At 35.5% G+C, this 11,336-nt stretch overlaps 1 protein-coding gene across 1 annotated transcript; it reads right to left on the bottom strand.

The window, feature by feature from the left end:
- Positions 1-8,903, bottom strand: LOC125855014 (serine/threonine-protein kinase CTR1). Its single transcript, XM_049534643.1, has 15 exons — positions 7,494-8,903; positions 6,846-7,144; positions 6,619-6,763; positions 5,478-5,593; positions 4,883-5,091; positions 4,123-4,542; positions 3,980-4,020; positions 3,407-3,475; positions 2,822-2,922; positions 2,644-2,728; positions 2,471-2,569; positions 2,327-2,395; positions 866-997; positions 673-767; positions 1-519 (listed from the first exon to the last, which is right to left on the bottom strand). The coding sequence occupies exons 1-15, from the start codon at positions 8,370-8,372 to the stop codon at positions 414-416; spliced, it is 2,865 nt and encodes a 954-aa protein (XP_049390600.1). The 5' UTR covers positions 8,373-8,903; the 3' UTR covers positions 1-413.
- Positions 8,904-11,336: the final 2,433 nt, after the last annotated feature.

Here is an 11,336-nt window from a genome sequence, read left to right as displayed (position 1 = left end):
TAGATAAACCATAAATAACTGACCTTTTCTATATTATTATTGCAGTAATCAGAATAATAAAAACTATTGCAAGAATACTTTCCCCGTATACTACATAATTATAGACTTCTACAAGGAATACTTCTCCAAAATACTACTACATAATTATAATTCCAGCCTCTAATTATTCCACATTTGCAAGGATAATTGGCTGACAAAGTTTAGAGTTGTTTCTTGCAAGAAATTAAGCAGCTTTAGAAATGCCTCATATCTATAACTGGTACTAACAGAGGCTTGTTTATCATTCAAAGTTGAAGAGAGCCAACATATTTGCAGTTGTTGGGCAACGTTTCCGGATTTCGTCAGCATTACGTAATTTATGTATCTTTGAACTATGATGAATTTATTCTTCTCCAAGATAAGTGGAGAGTATCTTAACTCTTCATTGTTCCTCCCATCTGAATCAACTGTAGTGGAGACTTGAGTAGTTTCTTTAATGTATCCACAATGCTAGCAAAGGATGGGCGTTGTACCGGGTCACTGCAAGAAAAACGTGAAACTATTAACTGATGGAAATAGAGAGCAGAGGTAGAGAATTCTTTGACATGATCTACAACACAAGTTGACTAGTAGAGATCGAGATGAAAAAAAAAGGATGCGGATGCTTCTAGTAGTATTAACATGTTTACTTACTCATTCCAGCAGGCTTCCATAAGAGATGCCAACATTGGAGAAGTGTTCTGTGGAACAGTGAGCCTCCTATTCTGGAAAGCTACAGCACCAACTACCTGAAAGCTCACAAATAACACGTCAAATACATCGTGTTTTTTAATATTTAAGTCCGGGAGAAATATGGGGTGTGGAGGGCAGCAGGGAAGAAGTAAACCTGTGCAGGGCTCAGTCCATTCCAAGGCTGTTGCATGGTAACAAGCTCCCATAAAATTACACCAAAGCTGTACACATCAGACTTCTCATTTGAGGGTTCTCCACGGAGAAATTCAGGGGCCATCCACTCAGGCTGAAACAAAAAGTAAGAGAGTTACAGGCTGATTGAAGGACGTTACAAGAAATTGCACAACCTGCAAAATGTAAAGAGTTCGAAAAAGATGACTTTGTACTGCCATGGGAGGTAGGTACACTGTTGACGACGGATACATTCATCAAGTAGAAAGGCGCAAAAATCAGAGTAATTGTATTTCACGGACTATTGAAAGCAATTAGAGCAATATTTCCTATTAATCAGGACAAGAAGATTCTGAAAAATAAGGGCAACGCAAAAGGAAATATCAGAGGTAACACCTACTTGAGAAACCAAGAGACAAGAGCCTCTGTAAAATTCTTAACTATATCCATACTCTTCATATACTTTGCTAGCCGATTTTCACAGAAGAAACATGTTTTGTCCACATCAGAACTTCGACTAATAGATAATAAGACGTGGTTTTCAATATTAGAACCTGGCTAAAATGTAGATGTGATTGAAAGAAATGGTTGTAATCTAGAAGTTATCATGCACAAAAATAAGAGCTGCCTGTATCAGAGGCCCTACAGTATTCAATTTTCGTGTTTTTGCAATCCTAATGGCTAAAAGACTTGGCATCTAAGATAAGTAAATGGAGCCAAGCAGCTCATAATTCTCTAGTTGCTCGGACTCAGATGCTGGTAACCAATATGGGTGCAGATCTAGAGATCTGATCCTCCATGAAATAAATTTAAAGATTCAGGAGTATGGATACAGGTACAGGGTTTCAGCTAAAAATAATTCAATTTTCTAAAATATAGTTATAAAAATATACTTAAATCATGGAGGACTGTTTGGAAGGAAAGGAATGCACGAATATTTGAGAGCAAGTTTAAATATGTAATTATGAAGAAGTACAAATGCATCTCTTTACTGTCTTTTTTGGTGTAACGTGACCATTGCAAATAATATAGAGGCCATGATAGACTTGTTGAGTTCATTGCACATTCAATGATGTTAGGCCTGTAAATATCTTTAGAGAACCTTCTGGTTACGGACTTTTTAGTATCAAATATCTTTTAAAGATAAAAGAACACATGCCTAAATTGCATCCGTCTCGAATTTCTCAATTGATTTTGGTCTAAGTACCCAAAATCCATTGACCATATCATTATGGATACCAGACGCATGTAGTGTTGACACACGTGCGGCACCAAAAGTGAAGAGTTCGCACAAATTAGCTGCTAATCCTAAATGTCTATGGCAAGGTGAAGGATAAGCACCTCAGCCCAAGTATTTCCTTGCTCATTATTATTTGGCATAAGATACATATGCTACCTGTTCTTGCATATGAAAGATAGTTTGTCTGTGTTGGAAGGTACTTACAGTTCCAGCAACTGATTTTGATGATATGAACGTATTAGCTTTAAATCTTGAAAGACCAAAATCACACACCTGGAAGAAACATTTCAGAATATCAAAAGTGCAAAATTCAACTTTAAACTCGAAGGTAAGTAGGCAACACTTTACCTTTACATTCCAATTTTTATCAACCAACAGGTTAGGAGATTTCAGATCCCAATGCACAATGGGTGGGCTCAGACAATGAAGATAGTTGATACCCTTGGCCTGTATTTCAAACGAATCAGAAAATTTTCTAGGTGAAAGCATCAAAAGTATGAAACTGTGAAATTGGCACAAACCACATCCAGAGCCATACGGATACGTCTCCTCTGGTCCAACAATTCCCCAGCAGCTGGCCTGTGTATCAGACGGTAGAGGCTTCCTCTATCATCATTATCAAGGCACAAAAACTTAGGCCCCTCAAGTACTTGAAGTTAGAAAGGAAGAATGTTATGCAGCCACTGAAACACAAGTTACCTGGGCAAATATTCAGTCACAATTGATAGATGAGGGCGTTTGGTAACAGCCCCCATGAACAACACCACATTTGGATGACGGACGCGTTTCATAATTGCAACCTTCAGAAAACATGAATACTGAGTTACCATCAACGATAGATACCAATACAAGAATGTGAATAAAATGACCAAAATGACAATGGAACACAGGAGAAGTGAAAGACTACAGGATCACTCTATTCAATACAGGGAACCCTCTTTTCACAAAATCCATGTACTAGATTTCAGAATATCACAAGCATAGATATGAAATCCAATTCACAATAGATTGCAAAATGCCAAGATTAAACTAGAACAACTACTAATGTCTCAATCCCAAGCTAGTTTGGTCAGATGCTGTGTAGTAGATTAAACTAAATAAATGCATTATTTCTTTCTGTAGTTCTGCCTTTTGTGCTTACCATCGCCATACAGGGGAAACAAGAAAAAGAAGAAAAAGATCAGCTGTAGAAAGTAAGCTTATCTTTATCCGAAACCTATAACATTTTATTGTAGCTAGCATACATAGCATACAACAGTTAAACCAACAATCACATGCTCTCACCTCCCTTAAAAACTCCTTCAACTGATCATCATGAAAATCCTGGACGGTAAGCAGCTTGACTGCAACATCCTGCAGTAGTTAGTACCATACTTGATCAGTCCGGAAAAAAATAAGGCACACTATTTCCGACGCTAGAAATAGTTTCCACAAAGCATCTTCTAAAAATGTATGGAACTTCAACTTCATGCATTTGTTGTCAATCCTTTTTCCCCTATTAATACATGCAAGTTAAGAGGAAATATCTAATCTAGAAACCACAAAGTAAGAGCAAATTGGCCTACCTTATGCGGGGAAGTTTAGTCAATAATGAGATACCACTAGCATCATCAAGCAATGATCTGAGCACTACAATTCTATTGACATGGAGTTACACAAATGTCTTACTTCAATGTGATTTACATAATTGCCTTAACAATTGACATGACATCATCCCTACAACTTTGATGTGTAATGCAGTCAATACAGGTACAAACATGCAAAATTATTATAATTTTTTTTTGGTTTGAACAGAATCTTCTAATCTTATAAATTATCATGATTACTATTGCGACAACACAAATAAATAACACTCACCGATCCATTCCATTCAGCACGATGTACTGTTCCAAATGAACCTGCATGAAAGAAGAGTAGTACATCAAGATACACTGATGTCAAACAGGGTTCAATAACTGAGGATTAATTTACAGTCAGTAGATATATTGACAAAGACGCACCAGCGCCAACACGCTCTTTTATATGCAATTCGTCCCATGAGATCTCAAGCCAGTCCATAGCAAGAAAAGGCTCAAGATACAGATATCTTGGATTTGTTGTTGTCGGATGTTTCTCACGGTTCCCAGTTCTACCTCCAAGCTCCATTACATCCATTTTACCTATTAAAGTAGCTTTTGGCGGTCTGCCAGGTTGCAATGGTGAGTTTTTGGACAGAACAACCTCCTTCTTGTAAGTCTGCCTGATAATAATTTTGTCTTCTCTAGGTCTAGAATTCTCATCTCCTGCTGTTTCAGCCCCAACAAGAACTTCACATGGTTTAACTTCCAAAGCTTGATAAGGTTGGTAAAGTGGATCATTTGGAAATTTTGGCTTATCACTGACAACAATTTCCTCCACGTGTTTACTCTCAACATGGGGGTCTGCAAGAAGAGAAATTGCAAATTTAGTCACTCTAATGGTGACAATGAAGATTCTGAATTTCAAAATTACCCAACTGCTGATTCTAACAATTAAGCAAATGCATAAAACAAGCTCTTTCTATGAAGTCCAGAAGAGAATTTCCACATAAGTCTTTTCCTGTGCTGCAAACTGGATACTTTGTAATAGAGATAAAACATATAATGTGATCCATATAAGAAGGCCAATTGTCTTATCATTTCTGTTATATAAACAACTTCATGTTCAACCAGTGACATTCCTTTTCTTCTATCAATATGCACCAATTAAAAACTACACAGGGCTATGCAAATAATAGCACACCTGTATGCAAGGCATTTTCTGGAGCAGCAAATGTGTCATCTGAATGCAATAACTGATTACTTATGTCACTATCCATATAAGGCTGTTGAAACTCTGTCAAATGAGATACTTTAAGTGGTGAAGGCACAGGAGACAATACACCTCCATTGATAGAGGAATCTGGACCATGTACGTTTCCCGGATCCCCAACAAGATCAACCACAAATTCTCTGATAAGATAAACACTGTGTCAATAACAATGAACTAAAAATAAGCATCAAGCTCGCCAGTATTTAAACATGTATTAAATCTCCTGATCATTGGACTTGGGCCTTTCAAAAATGTGTCATACCTGAAGATAATAATGCAAAATCAAAGCAGCAAAGGTCCACTACTTTAATCTTAGTAATACTCATGAAAGCACAATTAAAGGCTGAAAGAAATGTCAAGTATGAGGTAACCAATAATGAGGTCCCAAACATTATATCAGATTAAAATGTTGGAGATACATTTGTAACATTTGAAACAAAAACCAAACCCGCTAAGGAGAAAATACTTGTTGATGGTAGAGGAGAAAACTACTTTGATTGAAGAGATAGTGGATAAGATGTTTTACCTTGACAATCTTCTGTCGTCCTCAATTATCACCAGACAAGAAGACCGGTGATCTGCGACACAATACTTGCAACCTCGAGCTATCCTACAAGGCAAACCTACATAATCCGCCAATTTCTGTATATCATAAAATCACCAGTTAAATTTCAGTCTTCAAAAACCTTCCTTTCAATAAAACTAATTACAAGAATGATGAATGAGAGAGCAAATCAGAACCCTATCTCACCCTGCCCACTAAACAATTACCACATGGAGAGAAGATAGCATTTCAACAAGAATAAATGAGCCTTAAGTTCACATATTCCTTACTGGATAAGATCCATTATGATTATTTCTTCACAAGCTACATTCACTGGTGATTTTTTTATGTGATACCTTTTAATTGTCTATGGTGAGTGCCAAGCAGAACCTTTTTTTTTAAGTCGCTCAAAAGTTATGAAAACAACCTAGGTAAAACTGACAATCAATATGCCCCTTCATCAAACATCATACTGAGTTCATAATCAAGTACATAACTTCTCAAATCCGATTGCAGCATTGAGGAAGCTAACAAACCACGGAGGTTTTGGGGGCAAAATAAATTGCTCAAAATGATTAAAGATCGATTGCATTACCAAAGATTTTTTTTTTCTTTTTAACAATCAGAGTTTATTTGTTTAAACTCCTTCAGTACCATGCTGCTGCCTCCTCTTATCTTGGCACCTAAATCTGTTTCAGTTAATATCTAGAAGTTGTTTCCTTAATGTGGTAGCCACATTAGGTTTTCAAGAATATATAACACTGACAAATTCATCAAAAAGAGGCTATTGATCACTGTCTAATCACAAACTTGAAACACCCCCTTGTATGGCATAGTCAATATTGCACAGTAACTAGCTTCTATCCAGTCACTTAGCATAATTTGTTTGACCTTTAATCGGAAAATATTTCATCTTATCTGCAGTAAATTACTTCTCAGGTTTCAGACCGAAACACTAACTTATTTTTCTCCTACTATACACGTCAATGTGCAGATAAAGTGGACCCAAGAAAAGCACCAGGAGAAGGGGAGGGGAAGCAATTTTCTAGATAGATCTAATTGCAAAGAATGTGAAAAAGACAATGGAGACTTCGAACATATGAAAAAGAAGTCTCTCACTAACCTTGAACAGAATAGCTCTGTGCCTGCAAAGTCCTGACGAGAAACTGCCAATTGGTAGCACAATGCACTTCTGCAAATCTTGTAATCTCTTGCTAACAGCTTTCCACCGCTGATGAAGATCACCTTGCTCCACCGGAAAAGAGCCCCTTAAATTTCAAGTAATCCAATATCACACAGAAGAATATGCAGTCCAAAAGAGCATACTTTGAAGAAAATCAATAAACCTACCCCATATAGACAGCCACAAGCTTGCCAAGGTTTTCTGCCAAGACTAACGTATTCTCAGCAGCAAAGTAAATTTCTTGAGCTTTATCTTCTAATTCCCTGAGCCTTGAATCCCCACGCCTATCAATAAGAACAACCTCCATTGATGTCTCACTGGGTTCAATTCCTTTTAATGCCATTAGAGATGGTATTTGTTTACCATCCTCTGTGGCATTACACATAACCCACAAATATGGATTCATTCCTAATATGTTGTAAAACCCATCAGATATCTTATCAGCATAAGACAACGAACCACTCACCTGAAAGTTTTCACAAACTTCACCGTCAGATAATTAAGAACCCACGGAATTAAATGACAAATACTTACAGCTAAACTAACAGGAAACAGAATTATTCTCCCCCATAAGAATAACTACCAGACATGCTCTTCCGGTGAAATCTCAGTAGGTCAATTGGTTGGCTATTGGCTACCTGAATTTTAACCTAGCTGGTGAGGGTTCGAATCCCACCTTTTAATCCCCTTCCCCATTTCCCCTACTCCCAATTTCATCAGGAGAAGGAAAAACAAACAGGCATGCATTTCCCCCAGAACTATAGAGTGTGTGTGAGACAGTGAGAGAGAGGGGAAGAGGGAGGAAGAAGAGATACCCATAAACGATAAGATACAGTTTGAGCATCAGAAGATCCACCAAGGCCCTTGATACTTTTGCACTCCTGCAGAAGAATAGGCTCTCCAGAAGCAAGCATGGCTTGCTCTACAAGCTTTTTAGCGAGTGTGAGCTGCAAGTAATAGCTCTCCTTCGACTTCTGCATCAATGTATCCTCGCTATCAACTCTCGCCTCTGCATCCTGCACCACCACTTCCTCCTCCACTTCCCTTGTTGTCGACGTCTGCGTGTCTTTAACTCCCGTACTCGGCCAGTTCCCATCAACCGTTGTTCCTGAAAACAAACTCCCTGCATAACTAGTACTTCCCCAACTCGACAGCCTTTGCAACGAAGTTTGTCTCTCGAATTGCTTCCCCACACAACTGTAATTGCTTCCACTACTCGACAACCTCTGCAATGACGCTTTCCGATCAAATGTCCCCTGCTGCTTCTGCTCCGGCGGTGCGACGTGGCAATCAACCTGCAGTTCATGTATCGGTACAGCTTCAGGAGGAACAGGTAGCAAAAGTTCATGTTCATCCTCTGTATCTCCATCATCCAATTTGATCTTCACGTGATTCTGTATTGATTTCCCTTTCTTATTTTTCTCAGTCAGCCAGTTGACAAAAGCAGCCAACTGCTTCCCGTGAATCTTATCACGGTTCCCGTACGAAAACGTAGCATCACTATTGTTATTAGTCTCTTTCACATCACTTATGAGCTGTTTCGATGTGACATCGCTCTCCTTTGAAGAAGACTTTCGATCCTCAACGTCACTGATCTTCTTCTCCTTCTCGTGATCATTAACAAACTTTGCAGATGCATCCAACCCACGGTCAGGAAATTGCCTTGGAAAGAAGTAAGTCGTTCTATGTGGCATTTTTTCACAATCCTCACGTGAACAAAAATCTCACCCAACCAAAAACAAAAAAAGTTCCCACCCGCACGCTTCAATCACCTGCTTTCTCAACTACTTTCACCTTTATCAAACCCAAACTCCGATCCACCGTACAACCGCCGGAAAAAAAACTTCCACAATTTTTCTCAGAAATCCGATCACCAACAATAACAATCAAAACACATTTTACTTAACCTGACAACAACTTTCACGTTATACTTACCTTTCAACCTCAACTGTGTTATGCCTGAGTATATAACTCAAAACCGAACGAATCCAGTTATTCTGCTTTCTGCTAGCTTTGTTGAAACAAATTCACACAGATTCATCTAGCATATAGCACCATGTTCATACACATCAACAGAAAACTTATAGCATAAGTAATCAAAAAAATGATATGAATGCTCTTTTTCCTTGAAGATATCAATTTGCAACAGAGCAGAAGCTAGCTGACAAATAGCTTTAAGCAAATGGATTTTTTCGGCTTCTGCAGAGAGAGAGAGAGAGAAACGAAGCAGTTGTTAAGGGGAAGTATATTTTAAGCGTAGAGTAAAAAGGAGTAAAAATTGGGTGGGAAATTGGAAAAAATAATATTAAATGTATAGAGAAGCTAATGTGCGCTGAGGGTATAATGCGCGCCATATTATAAAAATGAACACGTCAGAGTTAACGGAGGACATGCAGGTGACACGTAGAAAAAGTGACGGTGAGTGCGCACTGGTCACCCTTAGAGAGCAGTAAAGACGAGGGGTCTGTTAAGAGAATTAAAAAATGGTGGCAAAAAAATTTATTTATTTATGATTTGCGGAACCCAATGGGGCGTTATAGGTTGTAAGACTTATCCAATTTGTGATTGAAGCAACTAATTATTTTCATTTAAAATTTTAAATCATTAACCAACATAATAAATTATACTTCTCTCTGTTTCTTTTTTATATATATACCTTTTTAAAAAACTTTAATTAGAAGTATACTTATTAAATTATTTTTTAATAATATTTGATTATTATTATTTTATATAATTACTTAATATATTTTCTATATTAATTTATATGTTATTATTTGATCAAACACTAAATTTTAAAAATAAGGAATTGTCAATTTCGGGATGGTTCAGTTGGTTTGGAGGGTGGTTATCCATACGGATGACCCTGGATCGATCCCCCTCAATGCCTTTTGAGTCGAGTCTGTCGCATAGGGCTTGCCTAGTGCGATTTACATCCCCTGGGAGGTTTACCCAGTGCTCACTCAAAGGGCAGAGGTTGTAGCAGTTGCGGGTTATATCCTGGGGTTCCAAATAAAAAAAAAATAAGGAAATACTTTATTTTATTTACTAAATTAAATTTATTTAATAATTATTAAATAAAAAATATGTCTTTTTAGAACAGGATAAAAAGTAAAGACAGTCACAAAAATTGAGATATTAAAAATATATTAAGTATTTTTTTAGAAAATCAAGATAATATGTCGTTGATATCACCTTTATCACAGTTTCTATCGTTCGAGTAAGCACTCTGGGTAAGTATTTTGTATCATTATATGCATTAGGTAAACCTCTTATTATGTAATACTCTACAAACTATTAGGAGATGTAAACCATATTATGCAAGCCCTATGTAATAAGCTCAACTCAATAATGATGGAAAAAGAATCGATTCAAATTATCTATTTAAATGACCATCCTTTAAACTAACTGAGCCATACTTTTTTTTAAAAAAAGTACTACATATTCAAACGTATTTTTGAGTGATATTTTAAAAAGTTGGAACAATATAAAATAATTAGTAATACAATTTTACATATTAATGGATTCCTATTGGTTTTGTTTCGGCTGGGCATGCATGTGACAAGTGCAGGGGAACATTAGGTTGTTACGGTTCGGTGATTTAACAATTGTATTTTTATTATTTAATTATATATGTTTCAATCTCAAAGATCATTTATGTAAATTTATTAATTTATTTTATTTAAAAAATTATCTTATTTTAATATTGTACTGCCGAAAATATAACTAAAAACACTATGATGTTTTTTTATATCGTTTAGTGAGATTAAAAACATGCGTAGAAAGCATAAATATATTTAACACATTAATACTCCTTTAAATTATATTTAGATATTTGAATTACAATTTTTTTCAATCAAGTATTTATTTATATAATGGATATATATTTGAGAAGACTCATAAAATAAACTTAAAATTTAAATTGAAAATACCTAATTTTTAGGGAAAATAATTATGTGTTTGTATATATTTAATTTTTAAAAATTATAGTTTAAATATATCAATGAAATTTATAAACAAGTTTGACTGATTATCAATGTATTAAGTCTACATATTTTTAACTAATTAAATTAAAGTATAAACTCTGTCTGGGTTAGTGAGTTTATGAATTAGAAACTGATATAGTAGAATGTTGAATTTAATATTTCTTGGGTTTGAAAAATGATATATACCCCATTCATATTTTGAAATGAAATAACTCTTTAATTTAAATTAATGGATAAAAATAAATTAGATTATCACATATATTTTTATAAAATATCAAAAATTATCCTTCGCGCTATAATTATGACATATTCTTTTTAGTAACTACAAATTTGAGTAATAATATTTACTAAAATCCATACGTGTCTTTTTTGTTTCTTCTGATTTTCAAAATCTGCCTATTAGACTTTATGGTATATTTCTTTTATTTTAGAGCATAGAATTAAAAATACCTTAATACACTTCATTATCTATATTAGTAGTGTTAATTTTAATTTTTTTCTACAACTACTAATTTTTTGTAAAGTTCTATTTTCATGTTATATTTACATATATTCAAAGTCTAATTATTTATCCTAAATTTAAAGATTTCAAGTTAAGTAGGATTAACATTTAGTTATATGACGTGTACATTCAATGTTGTTATACATGAGGTAGAAGTGAAGGTGATAATTGAT

Source organism: Solanum stenotomum, chromosome 2, assembly GCF_019186545.1.
Source record: "Solanum stenotomum isolate F172 chromosome 2, ASM1918654v1, whole genome shotgun sequence".
Taxonomy (NCBI): Eukaryota; Viridiplantae; Streptophyta; class Magnoliopsida; order Solanales; family Solanaceae; genus Solanum; species Solanum stenotomum.
The sequence above is the reverse complement of the archived record's forward strand: the minus strand, read 5'-3'. Positions and strand labels throughout refer to the sequence as shown.